Raw genomic sequence first — 24,043 nt, 5'->3', positions numbered from 1 at the left:
GTTACCTATTTGGGTGTTTTGGTCCATTAACTTTTTCCAGTGTTTTTTTTTTTCCAATTAAAATGACATTGATGCCATATGGCATGTATTGTATGCTAAAATTCCCGAACTCATGAAAGAAATGTCAGAGCAGATTGAGGGGGAAAAAAGAAGAGGTGAGTTAATGCTTTTCAGTGGTTCTAGTCACTAGTTCCATCCAGCACTAATTTTCAAGGTACAGTTTTTCTCATTTTAAAAGAATGAAGACTTTATTTTTTAGAAGTTTTAAATGTAAACAAAAATCAAGCAGCTATTACAGACTTCTTGTATCTCTCTCTCTCCCCTGCAAATAGTTTCCTCCATTATTAATGTTATTAGAATTAGTGTGGTACATTTGTTATGATTAATGGACCACTACTGATACATTATTATTAAAGCCCATAGTTCACATTAAGGTTCATTCTTTGTGTTGTATAGTTCTATGGGTTTTAACAAATACATACTGTCTTGTATTCCCCATTAGAATATCATCCAGCACTCTTTTAATACCCTAAAAATACAGGGGCTTCACCCCACCTTTCACCTCTCCCCCTAAAGTCCCTGGTAACTGCTGATCTTTTTAGTGTCTTCACAGTTTTACCTTTTCTAGACTGTCAAATTAATTGGAATCATGCAGTCTGTAGTGTTTTTACACCAGTTTCTTTCACTTCCGTGATGGGTCTAAGAAGCATTAGTTTTCAGTTTGTTCAGTTATTTTCATATTGTTGAGGATAGAGTGACGACTTCCAAGAAGTATCACATTGTGTAATTCAGTTATCATCGAGCATCAATTTCTTTGCCAGTAAAATAAAAATAATTCCAAATGCATATGATTGTGTTAAAATGAGAGGACATGTGTTTATCACGGATCCTGGCGTGTACCTTGCATGCCTCTCAAAAATGTTAATTTTCTTTCTCCAGTAAGGCACCTGTGCTTGAAAAGATGGACTGTTTCAAGTCTAATCCATTGTATGTCATTTATCCCCCCCCCAAAAAAAAAGTAAAGTTCTATAAAGTATTTGCCATTTTTACAATGCCAGGGAAAACTGCCCTGAAAAAGGTAACCTGCTTCTTCTGTAAGGACTACCTTATTCTTAAGGGTTTTAAGGGAACTCAATGGTCCATTTATTTCTCTGTTCCAACCACAAGTACACACTCCTTTTGTTACAGTATAGGCTATATGTTGTGGGGAGGTAATAGGAGAAGCTATTAAACCATTTAAAGAGATGAAATAGTCTTATTGCACACTTCACGTATTAGAACACATTTGGAGAATTGTGTCTTTTTATGAGCACCATAATTTAAGGAGAATGTTGACAACATTATAGTGTGTCAAACAGTGGCAATCAAGATAGTGATGGGGACATTGCAGATCTATAAACATTGCTACATTGGGATGTATATTAACTCAATTTCTTAGGTATATTTATTCATCAGTTAATTTTATACATATTGTAAATAAATTAGAGTATTTCATGTTCACTACCAAATTTTTAATAATAGCTCCATTTTTCATTGTTCTAACTTTTTCCTGGATTTAACTCTTGACTTCTTCCCATGAAAGAGACAGGAAAACCTTCCTTAGCTGACATGTACATTATTATTTGACCAAAAAGTTATTGGACTGAACTTCTTTGCAGTAATTCTACCCTTTGGCTTCAATGAATGAATCCTCACGTTGCCAAAAAAAGGGGGCATTACTTTTCACCTGGGGTTAGCTCCTGTAAGTCCCCAAGGAGCCTTTGCTTGAGCGGTTTTGCTTTGGTCTGTTCTGCAATGCAGGTATTAGGGGGCTGGGCAAAACCTAGAGATGTGCTAAGTGAATTCTGAACTGTGAACATTGTCGCTAGGAACACATGTGAACTTGAGGTTGGATATCAGCCCCCTTGCTCTTTCTCCTGCAATTTGCATTGTTATTCTTTCTGCAGAAGAGTTCATGATCTTTAGTAATTTTCTTTTTCTATTGATCCAGCAGTGCCAGTAACAGAAACTTAAAAAAAAAAAAAAAGGTTATGACAGTGTAGTCTTTTATATCTCACTGTCATATATCTTGCACCTTAGAGGAAAAGATGCACTGTATTAGAGGTGAAATTTGCCTTCTAGAGAATTCATTTTAGGGTAGCTTAGATGACTGAAATCTATAGAATAGCTTCTCAGTAGTGGTCTGTCTTCACTTACCTCATGCTGCCCCAAGGCAAAAGTGTAAATACCACTCTGCTTTCTTGGCCTTTGGGCTGCAATTTTGTCTACTTCATTTCCATTTGGAGAGAAGAAACCAATGGGAAAATAATGAGTTTTAAAAAGAACTTGACTTTCTATAGAGATTCTGAGAATGTGTGTGTTGGCTATGGGGTTTAAGGTAGCTAGAGTGTAACAGTTACTGGGAGACACCAACTTTGAGCTGACCGCTGCTTTGCAGTTGTGTGATGAAGCACAAATGCTTAAACTCTGCTGAGCCCCCGTTTCACCAACTATAAAACGGGGATTGTAATATGAAATTCACAAGATTGTTGTAAAAAGTAGATGTCGTAATATACTTGGAAATAGACTTTATGAACTCTAAGCCATATGGGTTGTACGTACTTTTACAACAAGGATGGTGTATCATTTATCTTCATCTATTCAGAATTTATGTACCCCTTGTATGTAGCACTACGTCTAGTATGTAATAAGTGATTGCTAGCTGAAATTAAAATGAATGAATGTTTTTTGAATGAATGAACATTTTAAAATTTATAAATCCCTTATGATTTTAAAGAATTAATTGACTGGTCATTTGTATTGGGCTAGATCATCTCTTGGTCTCATTCAACTTTTAGATTCAAGGATTGAGAATAAAGTAGTATGTGGGATTAGGAAGGTAAGACTCCTAAGATTCACTTAATGTTTCTAAATGAAATAAAACAAAGGAACATGTACCAACTAATGAAAATGAAGATTAAGTTTCTCAAGTGGGCTTGGAAGCCTAGTAGAATTGCAATGGCATCTGCTCAACATTGGTGGGCATGTCATAAGCTCAAGGGAAGAATTTAGTGAGCGTGTTCTGCCTCATGAGGGATCGGGGGCAGATGGTGGTGCCACAACCTAGCACTCACTCCTGCAGCAGATGACTGAGATGATGGACTAAGTGATCCCAAGGAGCTGTTGGAGTACAGTCTCTTTCGAAGTCTGAAAGTGGTTAACACTTTGATTTTTCAAGGCTCATGAATTGGCATCATTTGGAGTCCATCTGTCATGGACCATTGCTCTTTGGAAACAAATGAAAGAATGTACTAAGTTAATTTTAAATGTCTCAGGAAACTTGGTTATATTTGTTTGATTTTAAACTATATATATATTTTTAAAAAGCCTAATAATTGTGGTTGCTTTCCTTTCCTCATATGAATGTGGAACTGTTGATTATTTGGGATGAGTTGTACCTGAAGTGTTCAGTTTGGAGAAAGAGATGGTGACATTACTACTTTCTCTTGAACCATCGGCACTAATTGGGCCACATGTCAGTGGGTACGGGCAGCAGATGTAATTTGGAACTTACAGTCTCTATGCAGTAGATAAGGCTTCCAAGCCAAGTGGAAACTGAGCTTACCAAGGAAGCTTAACACTTAGCTTTCCAGACGTTCAGTTTGCAAATACCAGAGGTATTATTTTCAATATCAAATGTATAGATAAGTACATGGATTGTTTTTTCCCATCCAGCTATCCTTTTAGGGGATAACTTGCATTTCCCAGTCAGGCAGTCTGTCAGATAGCTCCCTTTAAAGTTATTTGGAGAAAACCTACCCCCAAATGATTAAATTTGTAATAGCTTTTATTCTTGGCTAAGATCTTGCTTCTCCTCCAGGGCTGAACAGGCTTAAATCGTTATGTGAGTTTCTATCGTATGTGGTTGGTTGTCAAATATTTATCTGTCTAAAATGAAATGTGTTGGAATACAATTTCTTTTTAACTAAATGAATCAATGAGAGGAAGAGAAATAACTTCTTATTTGGCCAATATTTAATCAATATTTTCATGAGAGGTTGAAATGTTAACTGAATCTTGGTTTTTATCATTTTAATATAACTTGTGTGTTTAAGAATTTATGTGCACATAAAGGGTTTGGACTTCATGTTCAGAAAGGAAAATTGATTGATAGCAGCAAACACCTGCAGGAGTAGAGGCAATGCCAGAAATGAATATAAGTTAATTATTTAAGGCAATGGGACCTTGATCACCATCGTAATTGTGAAATCTTAAATTGAATTACATTCTGGATTTTCACTCCTTAATTTGTGGGCATTTCTGTATCTTACTTTACAGAGGCCTTTGAAATTGTTGTTCGCCACGCCAAGAACTACACCAATGCCATGTTCAAGAACAACTATCCGAGCCTGACCCCACAAGCTTTTGAGTTTGTGGGTGAATTTTTCACCGATGTGTCTCTCTACATCCTGGGTTCTGACATCAATGTGGATGACATGGTCAATGAATTGTTTGACAGCCTGTTTCCAGTCATCTATACCCAGCTAATGAATCCAGGCCTGCCCGAGTCAGCCTTAGACATTAATGAATGCCTCCGAGGGGCTAGGCGTGACCTGAAAGTATTTGGGAATTTCCCCAAGCTTATTATGACCCAGGTTTCCAAGTCACTGCAAGTCACCAGGATCTTCCTCCAGGCCCTGAATCTCGGGATTGAAGTGATCAACACCACCGATCACCTCAAGTTCAGTAAGGACTGTGGCCGAATGCTCACCAGAATGTGGTACTGCTCCTACTGCCAGGGACTGATGATGGTTAAGCCTTGTGGTGGCTACTGCAATGTGGTCATGCAAGGCTGCATGGCAGGTGTGGTGGAGATTGACAAGTACTGGCGAGAATACATCCTGTCTCTCGAAGAACTGGTGAATGGCATGTACAGGATCTACGACATGGAGAATGTACTGCTCGGTCTCTTCTCGACCATCCATGATTCCATCCAATATGTCCAGAAGAATGGAGGAAAGCTGACCACCACCGTGAGTACCAGTCTACAGTTTTCAGAGGAGTTGGGTCCTATTGGGGTGGGGGCAGCCTAACAAGTAGGTGGTGCTCATGGGGAAAACTGAGAAAGATCAGAGAGTAGGCGGGGTTGACAGAGGGATTCATTGATCTCATAGAGCTAGACAGCACATTAAGTCCGCTGGCTGTGTTCTCATAAAGGCTGGCTTTGAATTTTAGCTCCACCCACTTGCTTGCTGTGGAAACTTGGATGAAACATTTTATCTTCATGAGCCTCATATTTCTACTTCATAAAGGAGGAATAGAAAAATAGGGAATAAAGCACTTAGCATGTATCTGGCACATATTTATAAATAGTAGTTGTTACTACCATTATTGCCTGTTACCATTGTCCTCATGACAACCTTGTAAGGTCCAAGATTTTACCTCCATTTTATAAATGAGGAAGCTGAAGATCTGTGAAGGTGTAAATTGCCCAAGGGCAGCTAGGTATAGTTATGGGAGCACCATGGTACAAAAGTAGATCAGGTCTCCCTTTAATTAGGTGTCACCAGTTTTGATTCTGATTTCATGCTCATGCCCTTAATCACATGTAGCACATTACCATATTGAGTACTGACTTTGACCACAGGAGGGTCGGTTAAAATCCCTAAGTGAATCTTCATAAGAACATAAGTGAGCCAGCAGTTGCTTTCGCAGCCATGATGACGGCAGTCTAGACTTGATGGGATTCGTGATGGGACTAGGACAGTTCTGCAAGGCCAGCATTGTTTATTACATTGTACCTGCCAAGCTAGAGTGCACACTTTCAGAATAGAGGATCTGCTTTTCTATGTAGACTAGAACATACAGCCAAGAACTCCCAGCCATTTCCCATTAAAGTGGTGATTGATCCCAAATGCTGCCAACCTTGTAGAAGGCAGTGGTGAAATACCACACTTGACCCTTGAACAATGTGGGTGTTGGGGTAAGGGGTGCCCATCCCTGCACAGTCGAAAATCTGAGTATAACTTAACTTCTAGTCAGCCCTCTGTATACATGGTTTTCATATCTGGGGATTCAGCCAACCAGCACCTGCAACTGGTAGAATCCATTAATATGGAACCCAAGGATAGAAAAAAAAAATTCTAAGCATCAGTTTGCTCTGCACAGTTCAAATCCTTGTTGTTTGAGGTCGACTGTGTAAGGTCCTACCATTGTGGAACTGCAGCTATATTCCAAGTACTCTGCTGGCCGGTTCACATAATATTTCACAAGCACCCATGGGATAGGTCCTATTTGTATTCCCATTTTCAACAGGAGGAAATGAAGGTTAGATGCATTAGACACCTTGCCCAAGATCCCAGAGCTAGTTAAGTAGAGGTGAGAGGAACCGGGATTCAAACCCAGGCTAAGTTGGCTTGGTTGAGCCAGATGCTTCGCTTTTTTACAGCGCAAGTGCTGTGTATATTACAAGCCAATCCTTACCCAAAAGGAAGAGGGCCATTGGGTTATTTAGCCTCGTCTTAAAACTCTGAAAGTACAGAACTATAGGAGTGGTTTGTTGCTTTGGTGAATTAAACTATGAAGGGGGACGGAAATGATGCAGTCCACAGCATGGCTGCTTCGGGACCCACTCTGGTTGCCCGATTCACAATGTTAGCCATTTAAAATGCATTTGCTGAGAAAATATTTTATAGTAAAATGAACAGAACTGTCCTACCTAATGATAGTGTTCTTCAGTGGCTAATTATTCTCTTGACTGCTTTATGATTCGAGGCCAGATTCTGGGGGTGCCTGGAAAAATAAATCTCACAGAACTAGAAAAATGGAAAGTCAGTGTATTGCTATGTTCATTCACCTGATCCGGACTGAGACCCATGATGGTTCAGACACAAAGCCAGAGTGACAGGGGTGTAGACATGTCTCCAACAAAAGGAAACGTAAGGAGACAGCATTAAAGGTGAGGTATGGAAAGACTTTAAAGATTGCCTCTGATATAGGCCACTTGACCCACATAATTGGTCTTAAAAACATGTGTTCTCCTGCAGTGCTTTTAAATATCAAAAAACAGGGTGGAGGGCTGATAAGGGATTAAGTGCTGTAGACATGAAGGCTTATATTTTTAAAGATATATTTATTTGTTTATGCAAGCACTGGGTACAGTCAGAAGTGCGGGAGGGTGAGAGGATTCACCAGAGCCAGAGCGGGGAGCAGAGCAGGCAGAAGGACCGAAGTACACTGCTGAGGGGAGCAGCGTGCACGGCAGGAGAGGTCTGTTGCACCATGAAGGCTTATTTAGTAAACATTTATTAAGCATCTGCTTTGTTCCTGGCACTTTGCCAGGTGCTGGGTATTCAAAGATATGCAAGACATACTTCTTAAATCTTGAAAAGGTCATAGTCTAGTTGACAGACAGACATGGAACTGAATAAATTTCACCATAGTGAGCATTTCACTGTAATGTGAATGTTAGGACGGTGAAAGATTAGCTAGTCCAATCCCATTGATTTACAAATTAAGAAATAAAGTTCAGGGAGGCTTGCCCAAACTTATCTAATTAACGGAAGAACCAAAAGTAGAATCCAGGCATTCTACTACGAGACTCTGAGGTTCTTTTCAACATACTAGTCTGTGTTCCATTAGACTCTTTCAGACTTTCACTCTAAAAGTTCCTTTAGATTTGCAAAGATGTAGTGAACTTAAATCGAATGGTTATCTCAGGGTGCAGTCCAACTAGAATTTAGATATGTATGTGTGTGCATGTCTGTGTACACAGGAGGAATCCATTTCATGTCATCATTCAGGAAAAAAGGACTTGGCTGTTAAGAGGTGCTCAGTGATGCAGTCTCTGTCTGGTTTGGCCATTAAGAGCTTGATAGCTCCCAGCTCCTAGCTGGTTATGAGAGCGTGAAGTCTGCCTTCCCCAGGGAATGCCTGAACGGGACCAGAAAGCATATGTAAACTGCCTTGTCACGATTTTATGATCACCACCATTAAGTAATGCCTAGCAAATGGTGGGGGCAAGAAGATCATTGGCCAGGTGTGATCCAGCTCACACTCTACGTGGGCGAGAAAGTAACCAGACCATTTGTGGGAGCACGGAAGGGCAGGGTAGCCCACAGAACTCTATTCACGTTAACAACCCCCCAGAATGCCCCAAAGCAAAAGCTGATTTAAAACAAAAGCATAAATGAGATTCTGCTGGAGCTCGCTCACTTTCCTGTGGTGATAAAAGGCAAAGCCCTGCTGGTTGGTCCTGCTAGAAGTTAAGATGTGGTGAGTGGCCTCTTTGAAAAATATCTTCTTCCTGGGCTCTGTTGGGATAGCTTCTTCAGCTGGACACAAGCTGTGCCGTGAACTCTGCCATATGGGGGATCCTACCCGGGTGTTTTGGCTGCTACCATCTACCCCAGATTATGAGGGACATTGTGGTCTTCAAAGTGAACAGGGCGTTGTTCAATTTGTGTATGTATGGCCTGTTAGTGTTTATTTTTCCCTAGGATAGTTTTCAGTTCTTCAGACCACTAGGCTGGTGGGTGAATATTGGGGTGTTGTTGCTGGTAGTACCCCAGGGGGTAGAAAGCATGCAGTTCCTATATTGGCTCATCATCACAGTCCCCATGGGGAACTTGTGCATCAGACTCCTGGTGTCCACCTCAGAGATTCTGATACTAAAGTCCTGTGGGGAAGCTGCAGAGTTCATCATAGAATTTTGTCTTTTTAGAAGCTCCCCAGTTGCTCATGACACTCCCTTGGGAGCAATTCCAGCCACATTATTTGGAAGATAAAATAGGTTCTTAAGTTGGAAATGAATGACAGTTAGTGAGGAAGCCAGGACTTCAGAGTCCTCATCTATAAAATGGGGTTGATATGTGAGGATGATTTGAAATAATAGTTCCTGGCAGTGCTGGAGGCAGGTACTCGCAAAGCCCCAGGTACACGCAGGTACTCGCTAAGCCCCAAGCCAGTATTTTTTCTACTACATTTTTTCCAAGTAGCCAAATGGACAGTGAATTTTTCTTAAACTTTAAATGTTCAGCCATTTGATGTTATTTTTGTTCAAAGAAGTGAATAAAAAGTGTATGGAAGTGTATTGCATGAGTGTGTGTGTGTCTTGTGTCTTTGTGTATGTGTGTGTGTGTGTGTGTGTGTGTGTCAGAGAGAGAGGAGAGGTGGGGGGAAGAAGAGGTGAGAAAAGAAAGGAAGGGAGGGCAGGAAAGAGAGGAAGAGAAGGAGAGAAAAGTTCTACTGAAAAGTCCAAGAAAGTATTCATGACAGTCAATTAATAATTGACTCTCCATCTGCATTTGTAAACTAGTATAAATATCTCAGTCCCCAGTGAGTATTGAGTAGATCTTTCATAGTATTTGCGTAAAAATATTGCTGTTAAATTCATCAGCACTTTATTGAATTCCACATCTAATACCTCGAAGCCAATACAAATATGTACCGTTTTCAAAAACACAAGTTTTCAATATTGCTGCTACACTACACCCAAATTGTTGAATGCCACAACCTTCTTTTTAAAAGGCAATAGTTTTCATTTTAAAACCATTTTTGATTGTCCTTGACATACACTATATACGGATTATATGCTTAGCCATTGTACATTCCATGTCTAATTCATCCACTTGATTACATAAGTGAAATCAACATACGAGATATTTACTACGCTCCCAGAAAGTTTCCCAAAACGTCCTGTGATTTCATTTACTTCTTTATCCCCCCCAAAGTAATTGCTCAAGGATCCTCACATGATTGAACTTTCATTTTCCCATTTAGTCGCATGTACCTTCCTGATTCAGTTCAGATTTTCTCAGCATTGGCGCATTCCTTTCTGCAGTTTCTTACCTTCCCTCATTATATGTGTCACTGAATGTTGTGCAGAATTACAACCTTTTCTACCACTGCTCTTCTTCCATTTCTTTCTTCATTGTGCTATTCATTTGAGCACTATCTGAAATAAGATTCATTTCAGGAAATATTTATTGAGCATCTAATTGTGGAAGCATTGTGATAGACACTGAGCCTTGCAAGGAGTGTCTGGAAAAATAACCACAACTCAGTTTCACCTTCTGGGTTCACTTGGCTGACAGGTAGCAGAGCTGGGATTCAAAGCTGGATCTGACTGCAAAACTCATGCTCTTCACTATTATTGTATATTGTTCTCAAATAATTCTATGCTCGCTTTACCAAAATCTTCATTCCCAAAACATGGGCTAAGTAGATTTTTATTATCTTATTTAATAACCTGCATTACTCTCTACTGTTTTTCCAGCTGCACAATCAGTTTGTGAATCCATTCTTCCTCCTTGGAGACTTTTCCCAATGAAGTACTAAAAGGCATGAAATTTTTAGCCTTCATAACACTTAAAGGCATAGAGTATTTTCTCAGGGAAGAAGGAATACTTGTGAATGATCATAAAGACCCAATCACAGAGTCAGATGTTTGTCTAGAATCTCTGCAAGCAATGCCAGGGGTGAGAATAGGTTAGCTTCTAGTTGTAATGTTTGTAATCTGCCTGTTAGATCAACAGATAATTTTGAATGCATGTGCCTTTGATTCTGGACCTTGGCAGTAGATCCTGGCCTCTAGTACGGAGTTTCCTTACTAGTAACATTGCCTCCTGAGACGCTAACATAGTCCGGTGTGCAGGTATATCCATTCCTTTGCTAGAATTTCTGAAGAGATCTTCGGTGAAGTCAGTATTTATTTGTGTGTGCTAGGAAGCTCTAGGGATGATTCTCTGTTGATCCTCAATAATAATTCACTCTATCAAATTTTATATTTTGTTCTCTGTATGAGTGACTCTAACTCATCAGAATTTCCAAGATTAGCCTTACCCTCCTCTCTGCTTCTGAAGGCTGAGGTTATTTCTCAGCTGTCAGAATGTCAGTGTTTTTCTCTTCACCTTATCACTTTGGACTTTCATTCTTAGTCTCAGATAACGATACTTTGTATGAATTCATACAAGCTGTTTTCAATTCCAAGTGATTTCAAAATGATAAAAACAAGTAAATGGCTCAGTACCTACTGTCTGTAGTCAGCCACTAGAACTATGGTAAGTAATTTTATTTGCCTGAGGTCCAGTTCTGAAAAGACAAAATGTTTACAGGTTGCCATCCTTTTTTTTTACTCATAATGAAAAGAGCCTTAGTGATTCCCAAGGGGAAAATAGAGTTTTGAAACATAGATTAGCTATTGATTGATGAGATAAGTACCCCTCCCCCCACCTTTTAAGACACTAAATGTTCATTTCAGGGCACATTTCAAGAATTGGTCACTCAATTTCAGGATGATGCTTCATCCTGAAATTATATGTAGTATGGGTCGTAGGAGGGAAATAGGTGGGATCTTCATGAGGCTAATCTAACCTGCCTTGGCCTTGACGAGAAGTGGCACATGATAGCCAGTGGCTTGTGTGTTTTGAATCTGCAAAAGAAAGCTTTTCCTCCTTTCTGTGGCCCACGGGCCGATGTGGTAGGAAGATTTCCTCAAAAGCCATGATGTCTGAGATTTTGACCCCACTGCAAGCTGGGGTTGAAGACACGAGACTCCTGGCTCATAGGGCAGTTTGCTTCTCACAGCACTAGCAGCAGCCAGAGTACCAGCTTTTGCCCCAGGGACGGCAGAGGTGGCCGATGAGTACTGAGTTGCACGCACAAGTCTCAGGAGAGGAACCTTGAACCATGGGAACTTGAAACTCTTCTCTGAAGGGTGACACTATCTTCCAAGGCTGTTCGCTCTAGAAAGAGACTTGAAAACAATAGAGCAAAAGGCATTCAGGGCCTCTGTTTATAAGGCATGCAGAAACACAGGGAATGCATGGATCATTGTCTTGCAGCACAAGACAGCTCTGGGATGGCTGCAAGAAACTCTCAAGGTCACGATGCTTTTGGAGGATTAGGCAAGGAAATTAACAGTTGGTAGAAGACACTGGCTCAGTCCTGCCTGGCTGTCCAGAAGGCCACCTATGGGAGGCACCCCCAAGGACTGAGAGCATGGGTAGTTCCCTCAGTTCACCAGACAGATGCCTCTCACTAGTGGTAAACTTTGTCCTTTGGGCACCCAGCCACAGTTCTGTCGCTCTCCTGTCTCTGAGCTGCCATTGCATTCCTGCTTACTCAGGCTCTGGGCTGGGAGTTTAGTATTGCTAAGTGGCTCGGCTGAGTGAAGTTTTCTCTGTTACTACACTTCTAAGGTGAGGCCTATGATAACCACAGAGTCATGAGCAGAGGCTTCTCCATGGCTGCTGGACGTGACTTGAAGGGTTAATTTGCCCTCAGGTTACATGCAGAGAGCTCAGAAAGTCAGGAATATTTGCCCAAGTAGGCAGGAGTACAGGAAGAACTCCCTCTGGCTGATATTCTGAGAGTCTGTGTGCAAACAGGGTGACAGCAGGGGTGTCCAAAATGCTTTTTTGATGTTGGGCACCAGGGAATTGGAGAAATCAGTGAAAGCAGCTCTGTAGCTGGCCAGGTCAGAAAAGGTCCCAGATGCTTGCTGTCGTCATTGCAAAACCTGAAATGACTCAGAATAACATGGTAGCACATACCCCCTGCCATCCTTCCTCCCCACCCTACCTGGAATAAGGCTGCTCTTGGCAACTGTGGTGCTCCCTCAGTCACCCACGCCAGCACTGCAAGTGACCTTGACTCTCTCACCTCTGTGTCTATGCATTTTGTTATCTTTTCAGGTTTCTGTCAGAAAATGCTTTCTGCTGGGATTGTTTATGAGACGCCAACCTCCCCCTACCCGCCTACCCCCACCCCAGAAAATTGAAAACATATTTTGAACACCACAGAAGTATTTTTAAATGAAGTTACACTATAGTACAGTCATTTCCTCAAGGGATGGGGTAGTTTTAATATTTGCTGTATTAAAGGGTTTCACAAAAGGCCGAGATGAGGGGATTTGGGGCAGGGTTCTTCCAGCGTATGCCTTTGTGAGGTAAAATACAAGCCTGTCGTCACCAGCAGCTACAGCTCTCTGAGTGCTGGTCCTGGGCGCTGTGCTGGGTCTCACAGCTCACATTCCTTTCCTTGCTGAGGAAATGTTAATAACCTTTGTTTGGATGAAAGTACAGACTTCTTAATGTCCTTTGAAAATGTCCCTTTGGGGACTGAGGTTCAGAACGCACGTGACTTCACAAAAGCAATGTTTGGAGGGGCCTGGGAGGCCTTATTGGGGCAAGGGGAATGGGGTGGTTGCACCACTTGGTAAATTTCATAAAAATCATTAAATTCTACACTGGACATGGGTGAGTTTTACAAATCCCAAAATATACCTCAGTGACGTTGTTAAAAGGGATTTCAGAAAATAAACTCTGGAACGAATGTGTAAAACATCACAAATGCAGCGCTGTGTAAGCATATCACAAAGCAGCTGGTAAAACAACACATGTATAAATATTAACCATATCATTCAAAGAAATTACTAAATAAAGTAAAACAAAAAACATAAAAAAAAGCAATGCTAGAGGCTAGAAGACTCCAAAAAAAAAAAAAAATGTCCCTTTGAGAAGTACACAATCCAGTCCCACTGCTTTCGTATTTCCTCCAGAGGGTGGGGGCGGGCTGAAGCTACCTTCTTATTACCCAATTCAAATCCTTTCTGAAGAATATTCAGAAAGTGAATTAATTTTCCCTTTTCTCATTTCACTCAGAATGCCTAAAACAGATAAAGTAGGAAACGGACTCATTATATTTGGGCGCTGCCTATTATCATTTACTGACTGAGAGTCTGTCTAAGCCTTTCTGCTTTTTGCAGATAATTAATTTTGTTCCTAAATGTAGGGAAGAGTGATTGTAATCAGTATGTTTGTACTTTCATCCACAAATAGAGCCCATCACAGATCCACAGTACAAATAAGCCTCATCAAGTATGCAGCCCAAGCACTGCTTGAAGTTAATGTGATATCTTTTTTTTTTCAATGAAAAAAATTACATATGTGATAATTTAAATTCATTCTTGGTATTCTCATATAGTTAACAGATGAACCCTCTCCCCACACACACACCTTTTTAAGCTGAAGCCTATGCTGTGAATTATTGTTACCATTACATTTCATGAAGGCAAACTGAAGGAGAGCTTGATCTGGCACAGATATCAGCCTGTCAAGGTATCTGTATTTCTTAGTTCTGGGTGCGGGTTTCTCTTACACTTCCAGCAGTTCACAAATGGTTGGATCTAAGTTCGAGGCTCAGGTTCATGGATGGAAATGTAAAAAGCATAGTGAAGGAATTCCCCTAAACTCTTTTGAAAACCTTTTACCCTTTATTTCCAACTGCCCTGTCCTCACCCCTACACACCTCTGAACAACCACCCCTCTCGCCTTCATACTCGTACCTTGCTCTGCATCTTTCTCCTTCAGAGCCTGTATTGGTTTGAAATGATGTTTGGCCATGGTGCAGTCACCACAGGAAACCCAGTTCCCTTCTGCCTGTTCTTTAAATCTGCTCTCTCTCCTGAGAAACAAACGCACTTCACTTAGAAACATTACAGAAAGCCAGAAAACGCCTCAAGATCATCTAGGATTATCAAGGTGGAGATCAGGCACTGCGAGGCAGTTGTGGAGATAGATATTTAAGTGGTACCTTTTGGTGCTTCTGAAATCACCTGTGTCCAGGCATCAGCCTATTGGGAGAGCATCTCTGCCTTGTGCTGCCATGAGATAATGACCTTGTAAAAGCCTCTTAATCTGTGCAGTGATGATGATGTAATTCTTTATTAAGCACTTGCTGTGTGCAGCACACCATTCTAAGCTCTTTATATGGATCAGCTCATTTAATGTTTATGACAATTCTGATAAGGAGAGGATTATCATTATTACCATCTTCCAGATTAAAGAAGTGAAGTCGAGAGACTTGGAAGTAGAGCTGCAAGGCTGCTTCAGCTGCTCTCTACCACAGGAGTTCCTGAGGAGTGCCTCTTGCCGAGGGCCAGACTCGCCCTAGAGTGTGTGGGGAGGGCCGGTTCCCTCTGCAGGTGGATGCAAGCGGACTTGGTTGGTGGGGCTGAGGCAGAATGGGAGCGAGCATGTTGCTCAGGGTCTTTTACTCCTGCCTGCTCTCTGTTATTAATCATTCTGTTTCCTACATGTGGCCTTGAGAATTGCATGGCAACTTCCAGTGGGCTTTGCTTTTCTTCTCTGCTTTCCTATGTACTTCTATTAATCCTAATTACATTTTTCCAAATCAACTTGAAGCTCAGGCTTCCCCCAGGATCAAGGCCTATTTCATTTGCCTCTCCCTCCAAAAGAATCTGTTCTTGATGAGCTAAGGTTTAAAGGATACTTTAAAAGATATATGGCACCTACATTTTGCCACTTTCAGGTCAGAAGAATGGTGACATACCAAGCTTTGTGGCTTCCTTATGATGCATTAAACCCTGTAAAGGTGGAAACAGTTCTGTGGTAACTGGGTTTCTGATTTACTCAACTGCTCCATTCCCCTTAGTAATTCTTAATGTGAAATTAATGGGTTTCTTGACTATAGCAACCTTCTAGCAGATTTTTAAAAATTATGAACACTTTAAATCATCTTTGAATAGTCTCTTCACAAGTTTTCTAGACATAAAGCACTCTAGACAAAAGAGCAGGAGACTAAATTAGTGTCCTTACTCTGATTAGAAATATAGCAATAATTGTGATAAATTGGCATAGTCAAACTTGACAGAAGCTAAGGCCTACATGTTCTATTTCCTCTCAGTATGAAAAGGATGTTAACAAGCCCCAGATCGCAGGGAGTGAAAGAATACATACTGGTGGGAACATTCCCTCACACATCTGTGTTTATCAGGTTTTAAAGTCTGTTTCCTCCCCCACCATTTCTTCTGAATCTGTTATCCATTGATTTTGAAAAATTAATGCATGACTCAAACCGCTCTGCTTGTGAAAGGCCCCATTCAGAATTGTCTCAGCTCTGGTTACCATTGACCAAAGACTCTGCAAGTCCCGGTATCTCGACAAAGATACCAGGAATAATAAATTACAACTTACAACACACATTCATTTTTAATAGCACCGTGGAGATTTTTAAGAGCAAAGCTTTCGACATGGAGAGCTGAGTCGATACCCTGCACAGGAACAGGTCAGCGTGGTGTTGCAAGGGGCAGAGTAAGGGAATGTGTGATGTAGAAAGAACGTGGGCTTTGGGAGTTAGGACGTGAATCTCTGCTCAGCCGTCCTCATCTTAGGATTTAGTGAACACTTGAGCATAGTGTAGAGCCTTAGTCACTTCATCTAGAGAATGGAGTTAAAAATATACCAAGTTCTTAGAACTTCTATGAAAATGAGCAACAGTGCCCAGCATGTAGCAGCACTATGTGTTCTGACACGGGACAGGATCCATCTTGTATAACACGAGACAAAGGAGACTTTTCTTCCTACATCTTCCCTCACCTGGGGGCATCTTGTCTTTAGGGCTCACTGGTTATCAGCGTCAACGCTGATAATTTTTTGCTAAGTACCTGTGACAAAGACCCTTTGCCAGGAGCTTCCAATACAAATACCAGGAAACTCTTCCAGGAAACGAATTGAGTTGGGTTGTAGTGGAATTTCTGGATTCTTTTCTTTATGAGATGTTGGCTCTTTCAGGTGAGGCTGTGCGGCCAAATATTCCACACTTCTAAGGACTTGTAGCTCCTACCAATCTTTGCATTCTAAGCATGCGTGGACAAGTTTATCCAGTGTGGCTATATAGGTCTCTGCTTCCTTTGCAGAAATCATTTTTTAAAAAGATTTATTTATTTCATGCATGCAAGAACTAGGGTACAGGCCAGAGGGTGGGGGGTGAGAGGATTCACTGGAGACAGTGGGGAGCAGAACAGGCAAATTGACTGAAATACACTGCTAAGGGGAGCAGCAGGCGAGGCAGGAGAGGTCTGCTGTGCCATGTGGGTCAGGTCCTTGGCCAGTAAGGGAATCGAACGCAAGCTCCAGAGGCTGTGATAGCTTGATAGCGCTGTCTTTAACCCCTGTGCCACCAGGGAGGCCCCTATTTCTGAACTTTTGATTCTATTACATTAATCTGTATGTTTATCATTATGCCAGTACCACACTGTTTTGATTGTTGTAGATTTTGTAGTCAGTTATGAATTGGAAAATACAAGGATTCTAACTTTGTCCCTCTTTTCAAGATTGTTTTGGTATTTGGTGTACCTTTTAATTCCATCTGAATTTTATGAATGACATCAATTTGGGCAAAGAAGTCAGCTAGAATTTTGATAAGGGTTCCATTAAATCTTTAGATCATTTGGAGAATATTGCCATCATAACTATGTAAAGTCCTCCAACATGTGAACATGGGATGTCTTTACACTTTTATCGGTTTTCTTTAATTTCTTTCAGTGTTGTTTTGTAGCTTCCAGTGTACAAGCCTTGCACTTTTTTTGTTAAGTTTGTTCTTAAATATCATACTTTTTTTGGATGCTATCACAAATGGAATTGTTCTCTTAACTTCATTTTTGGATTGTTCACTGCTTGAACAATTGATTTTTTTTGTATTAATCATGTATTATCTGGGAACAGTTGAACTTATTTATTGGTTTTAATAGTTTTGTTTTTATTGTGGTTTAGTCCTTGGTGTTTCCTATACAAAAGTTCATGTCATATGTAAATACAGAGAGTTTTATTCTTTCTAAATCTGGGATACCTTTTATTTATTTTTAAAAAGATTTATTTATTTATACATACAAGAAGTGGGGTACAGGCCAGAGGCACGGGGGGGGGGTGTGAGAGAATTCACCAGAGACAGAGTGGGGAACAGAACAGGTGGATCTATTAAAATATACTGCTGAGGGGAGTAGCGGGTGAGAAAGGAGAGGTCTGCTGCGCCATGTGGGTCAGCTCCCTGGCTGGGGTTTGAACTCCTGCTGCACAGGCTGTGGATAGCTTAACCCCTTGCACCACCAAGGAGACCCTGGGATGCCTTTTATTTATTTCATTTCCTTCCTCCTTTTTTTTTTGCCTCATTACTCTTCCCTAAACCTCCAGTACAATGTTATACACTATAGAACAGAGATGGGAAGAATGGACATTCCTTTTTTCCTAATATTAAAGAAAGTATTTCCCCATTAAGTATGGTGTTTTCTGTGGGTTTTTCATGAATTCTATTATCAGGTTTATGAAGTTCCCTTGTTTTCCTAGCTTGTTGATTGTTTTTTGATTATCAAAGTTTGTTGGGTAACATCAAATTCTTCTTCCACACCTAATGTGTAATCATGTGTATGTGTCCTTTATAATTTTATCATTACAATAATGATAATTATATTGATTACCAGATGTTTAAACCAACCTTGCATTCCTGAAATAAATGACTCTTGCTCATGGCATATGATCCTTTTTATATGTTACTAGATTAAGTTTGCTATCATTTTATTGAGGATGTTATATTTATCTTCATGAGAGAGAGATTAGTCTTTAGTTTTCTTGTAATCTTTGTCCGGTTTTCAGTATCAGGGTAATACTAACCGCATACCATGAGTTGGGTTGTGTTTTCTCCTCTAATTTATTTTTTGGAAGAGTTTGATAAAAATTGGCATTAATTCTTCTTTAAGTGTTTGCTAGAATTTGCCAGTAAAACCATCTGGTCCTAGGCTTTTCCTTGTCTGACAATCTGAATTACTAATTCTTATCTATATTTGTTAAAAGTTGGTTCTGATTTTCAAATTTTTGGGGTCACTTTTGGTACTTTTGTCATTTTAGGAATTTTTCCACTTCATCTATACTATATAATTTGTATGTAATTTTCCTTAAAAGCTCTTAAAACCTTTTTAATTTATGTATGGCCACCAGTAATAGCCCCTATCTCATTCCTACTCATAGTAATTTAAGTCTTTTTTTCTTTTTCCAATCTTGGTCAGTCTAACAAAAGTTTATCAGCTTTGTTGATCTTTTCACAAAACAACTTTTGATTTTCTTTATTTTCTTCTCCTTGATTTAATGGTGTTACAAGGTGACAGTTTAGATGTTTGATTTGAGATCCTATTTTCCAACATAGTTGCTTATAACTATTAATTTCTCTCTTTGTATACTTTATCAGTCTCCATGTGTTTGTATATGTTTACACTTTCATTAATCTCAAAGTATTTTGTGATATTCTTTGTAATTTTTTATTTAACCCTTTCATACTTAATCTCTTAGAGACTGTATATATACTAGTATATTGTTTAATTTCCACATATATGGTGGAAGGGATGGTAGTGATATCTTGTTTTTGCTTTTTCTTCGAAAATAAATAAAAATTCTACTTCATCATCCTTAGCATTAGGATTATTTTGTAATTATAGAAATTACAAAATAATTAAAACTCATCTCCATTGAGATTAAGTACTTGATGCTGGCCCCCAAAACATATACTGTCAGTGATCACAGGTGAGCACTTACCAGAGGTCGCTGCACCACACTGAAGCCACCCATGGGAACATGTATATTCCAGGATCACCTCCCAGTTAACAGTGAAAAATGCACTGGGCAAACCAGAAAAAAGGAAACAATGATGTGAAATTAAAACAAAGATTCAATTTTCTGCTTTTGCTAATTCCATAAACCTACCCCTCAGACTCTTCACCTAGGGGTGACTTTCTTCATGTCCACATTCTGTGATCCCATTTCTGGGCTCATGTTTTCTAGATCCTTATCTGGGTCCCTAAAATTTGTGGCCTGATTCTATGATCTTTCCTACATCTAAATTACTTGCCTATTTCTCCTTCCATCCTTCATTCCTCTTTAACAAAGCATTTAGATTTCCTGACTCAGAATATTAGCTGAAAACCCTACCGTACACCTACCCCACCCAACTCTCCTGGACCCTGGCCTTGGGTTTTGACAGCAGAAGAGGAAGAAACTCACTGAATGTAGCTTTCAAGGCAATGTAGAATTTTCAAGAAGCAGCAACTGAAGATATCTACTTGGAGAGGTTTACTCTGCAAGAATCAGAGGCTGCTGGATGAGAAGGGAAACAAATCTATGAGCCCAGAAACTTGACAGGCAGACGTTTCCTTGTTTTGAGTTTTCAAGCCAGAATGGGCAGATTTAGTTAGTAAAATACAGCAGACAAGCCAGTAAGACAGAAAAGTGAGGCTTAGAAACATTACAAAGTAGGCAAATGTGATATGGCTACCTATTGTAAAGACAGGAAAAGCAAATACTAAATGAGTATTTTAGTAGCATCTGTAAGTTTTGCCATCAAAGGAAAATCTGTAAATACTTCAAGATGTTTGCCTTGTACTGTTTGGCTAATTGGCCAAATGAAAAAAATCTTCTAGGGGAAAGTGAAACACTTAAGTGTAGAAGTACAGACAGATAGTCCAGCTTAGCGCATGTACATGTGTCCATAAAAGAAGACTTTGTTCTTGGCATTGGCTCTGTCAGCGGTGCCACAGGAAGTATCCTTCCAAATCATAAGCTTTTGTTAATGGTTTGTTCTTAAAACATTGTAGGGAAACACTGTCCTTAGGTTAGGACCTTTGTTTCTATTATCAACACCTTCTTCCATCTCTGATCCTGAAATGTGTTCTCACTTTTCTTCGTCTCTCCTTCTTACCCTTGTCCTGTAGTTGGTAGGAGTTTTGTTTTGTAAAGTTTTTCACTTTACATTTATAGGCAGAGAATATTATATTTGGAATGACTCTCACAGATTTAGTCTGATCTCCTCACTTTGATCAAAGCTCTGAGGTATACGATTGAAACAAAAGGCTTGCCAGGAAAGAGCCAGTTCATATCAAACCAGGGTAAAACCATGACTTCTAACAAAAAGGCTAGTGTTCTGACTTAGTGAGTATGCTTTTAAGGTTTGCTTTTAGAATTGTTCTGCCTTCTTCTGCCTAGAAATATTCAAACTGCATCTCAGATGCTCCTTGATGTTCTTTTCTTTTTGATTATAGGATTCCTAGAAATCACAATAGATGCATCATTGGTATGGATTTCAGTGCACAGACCATTATAAGCATTTTTATATGAAGAAGAGAAATAAAATAGGCAGAGGATGAAATTTCTTGCCATGGTATTTTTGGGTCTAGGTTTTTACAATTACCTGAAAATTTCTTTATGTAGAAGGAATCAAATATAAATATGCATTTGAGACTAGGAGAACCTCTGAAATACAGCTCTCTATAGAAACAGTGAATAGAAATTGTCAGTCTTGCTTCTTCCTGCTTCAACTCTTGCCCAAGTCTAAGTAAATCAATATGAAAGTGTTGCTCAGAATGTGCTCCAGTGGTAGCCAATTAAAGGTCAGTATATATAATTTAAACAAAATGTAGAGGCAGACACAAAAGGTATGTTTGGGGCCATGAGAAATGATTATATTTCATCTGCAGATGAGTACTACAAAGGTCATTGAAGATGCAAGATGCAAATCATTGTTGTTGTTGTTTTTCATAAAACATATTTTCTAGGTTCAGTTTCTCAGCCTGTTTAGTCTCCTGTTTGCATGCATGCTATAGTCATTAGTACAATTGAATTACAGAATGACCTATACTATTAGACTGTTAGGCTGCTTGATTGAAATTATCTTTATAATGGAAATCAGAGAACACTTTTAACCTTGTTAGAGAGCCACTGTACCGTTGATTAATATATAAAGCAAGTCATAAATTTCACTGTGAGCTATTTATTTCAGACAATCTTGTGAAAGCAGTTTGAGCTACATTATAGAAACTTTCTTCATACCTTTGTCAGGCTGACACTAATGATCCTGATTATTTCTAGGACTTTCAAAGTGTCAGTGTTAATTAAACTAATGCTTCAAAATATGGCTAGAAAAGAACATTTGAATATTATATCTTAAATGTTTGACAGTGTGTATGAAGCTTCTTTTGTTACCTGGTTAATTTTAGAGAACTGACTTCATTTGCTAAGATTTCTCCCCTGTAGCAAATTCTTACCTGACTCAGTGGCACCAGCCAATATTTCCAAGGGCACTGCTTCATCCATATATTCTGGGCATTTGTAGACTGCTTTATATCTGGTCTGCAAGGGGTCGTGTGATATGAAAAGAAAGATGGGAAAAAACTAACATATGCTCTCAAGAGTCCATGGTCTAATCAGAAATACAGTCACAGAAACAGAGACAGAGCTATGCACAGGTAATTTAGGTGCACAGATTAAGGGGGTATCTAACCTAGCCTGGGAGACAAGGGGAGGTATCCTAGAAAATTTTTGCCTGAATGAAGGCTCCTTCCATGTGCTGAAGAGGCGAGGGCAGGGTTTGTGGGAAATAAGTGTGGTGACTGAGCAATAGTGGAGGAAAGAGGGACTTGCTCACTCAGTTCCAGAATTCATGGTGTGGCCCAGTACCCTGTCTTGGCAAGTGCCAGACCACCCAGTTCCTGAGACCTTACATCGACCCTGGAAGAAAGGACTCTGTTCCACCACCTCCCCCCGAGGCTCCTTGTAGCTGGCTCCTGCTGCACACACTGGCCAGACAGGTCAGGCCTCCTGCCCTGGGCCAGTCACCTATATATACAGGAGGTTGGGAAACAGGAGCTTTTAAGTCTGTGAGGGCCTGAATTGTTTCCAGAAAAGGAAAAAAAGGTTTGAGAGGGAGGGAAAGCCGTCCTGTTCTAAAGAAACTGTTTTCAATAAAATTGTGTCCTTGCTTTTAGACTCCTATTAGGAGAATGTAGAACTAATTAAGAGACCCAAACATCATCAATAATTTTTCTACTTGAGTTTTATGAGTAGTAATTTAAGGAAAAACCCCAAGCCTCCATGAAGGCACTGGTAGGAAAGCTAATGTACCACTTTCAGCATGTTGCCCTTCAAGACTCATGCTATATTCAATCATAAATTGCATACAAATAGAAATAAATATAATAAATTGCTAGCTCCCAGAGTAAAATGTACTTATTTTTTTTTAAATTGGATCCATAAGCTTAAAAAGTCAAGCTATAGCCAATCGTTGTTTCTAATACTAAGCCAAATGGCCTAGGTGGATTTGATGCTGCAGACACTAGGCTGGATTGATGGACTTTCAATTAGTGGGAAAAGCACTCATCAAGTCGAGGAGCGTTTAAATAAACTCTTTGCAACAGCAGAGATTCATATAATGGCTTGTGGCTCACATTTAAGAATAATATATCCAAAAAGTAACTTTGTTTTCCTTCTAAAATTTCTTCTTCCTTCATCTTCTCCTCCCTTTCACTCTATCTGCCTCCCACCCTCCCACCTTCCTTCTCATTGTCCATCTCCCAGAAAAATGTACTAGGTAGAACGTAGAGCAATTTCCTTTCAAGGGAAACCTGCTACGGGCTGTCTCTTCTCTAGAGACAAATCTTTAGCTGAAGAAGTGAAGTCAGAGGGGTGTGCATTGCCACACAGGCCGCTGGACCAGGCACGTAGCAGTTGGTGCACAGGGCGAACCAGGTCTGCCTCAAGTCCTTCCCTTGCCTTTAGGACAGCTTGCCAGACTCCAAGTGGAAACTCAATAAAACTTTCAGAAGCTAATAAATAGAACCTAGAAGGCTTGTTTCCCTGGGGATGGGGTGGCACCAAATGTCAGGTTCATGTTTTTAATCAAAAGGCCAAACCTTCATCTAGATTGTAGTAATAAGTATTTGCTTTCCAGAGATTTTCATTGAAATGACAAATGTCTTTCCTTTAACTATTTCTCATGCACTTTCCTCTGATCAGAGAAAATTCCACTGCAAAATAAAATGCCCTTAAGAAATTCCTGCGAGACAATTTTCTGGATGTTGTGTTATCATTACATAACCTGTTTATGGAGGAGTAGTTGCAGTGTTGGGTTACCCAAGAAGCACTGGGACTCAGACTTTGCCCGTAGCGGTGCTGCTTGCAAGACCCTTAGAGCTTGTTTAGTCCAATGTACTCCTTTTCTTTTTTTGTCTCTGTAAAGACAAAAACAAAACAAAATGCACACTGCTATCCATCATGTCCTTTTCACCCTGCCCCCCCTCCACCCTCTTTACCTCTGGTAACCTCATTTCAGTTATCAGTGTCCACCAGTTTATTCTTATTGGGCTTTGTCCAATTATTTACTTTGCCTCCTCATATTTTGCACACAGATAAAATCCATTATTTGTCCTTAATTTTTAACAAATTTT

General features: G+C 40.0%; 1 protein-coding gene across 1 annotated transcript in view; it reads left to right on the top strand.

The window, feature by feature from the left end:
• The window catches only part of GPC3 (glypican 3), a gene marked incomplete at both ends in the record, with an annotated part of 376,515 nt that overhangs the window by 194,348 nt on the left and 158,124 nt on the right, over positions 1-24,043 (top strand). Inside the window, one exon of the mRNA XM_084258526.1 lies at positions 4,318-5,012. Coding sequence (XP_084114652.1) covers positions 4,318-5,012 — 695 coding nt within the window. The remainder of the gene's footprint in view (positions 1-4,317; positions 5,013-24,043) is intronic.

This window comes from Talpa europaea, assembly GCF_964194135.1.
Source record: "Talpa europaea genome assembly, chromosome: X".
In the NCBI taxonomy this organism is placed as follows: Eukaryota; Metazoa; Chordata; class Mammalia; order Eulipotyphla; family Talpidae; genus Talpa; species Talpa europaea.
Note: the sequence above shows the minus strand (reverse complement) of the source record. Positions and strands in the feature narration are given on the sequence as shown.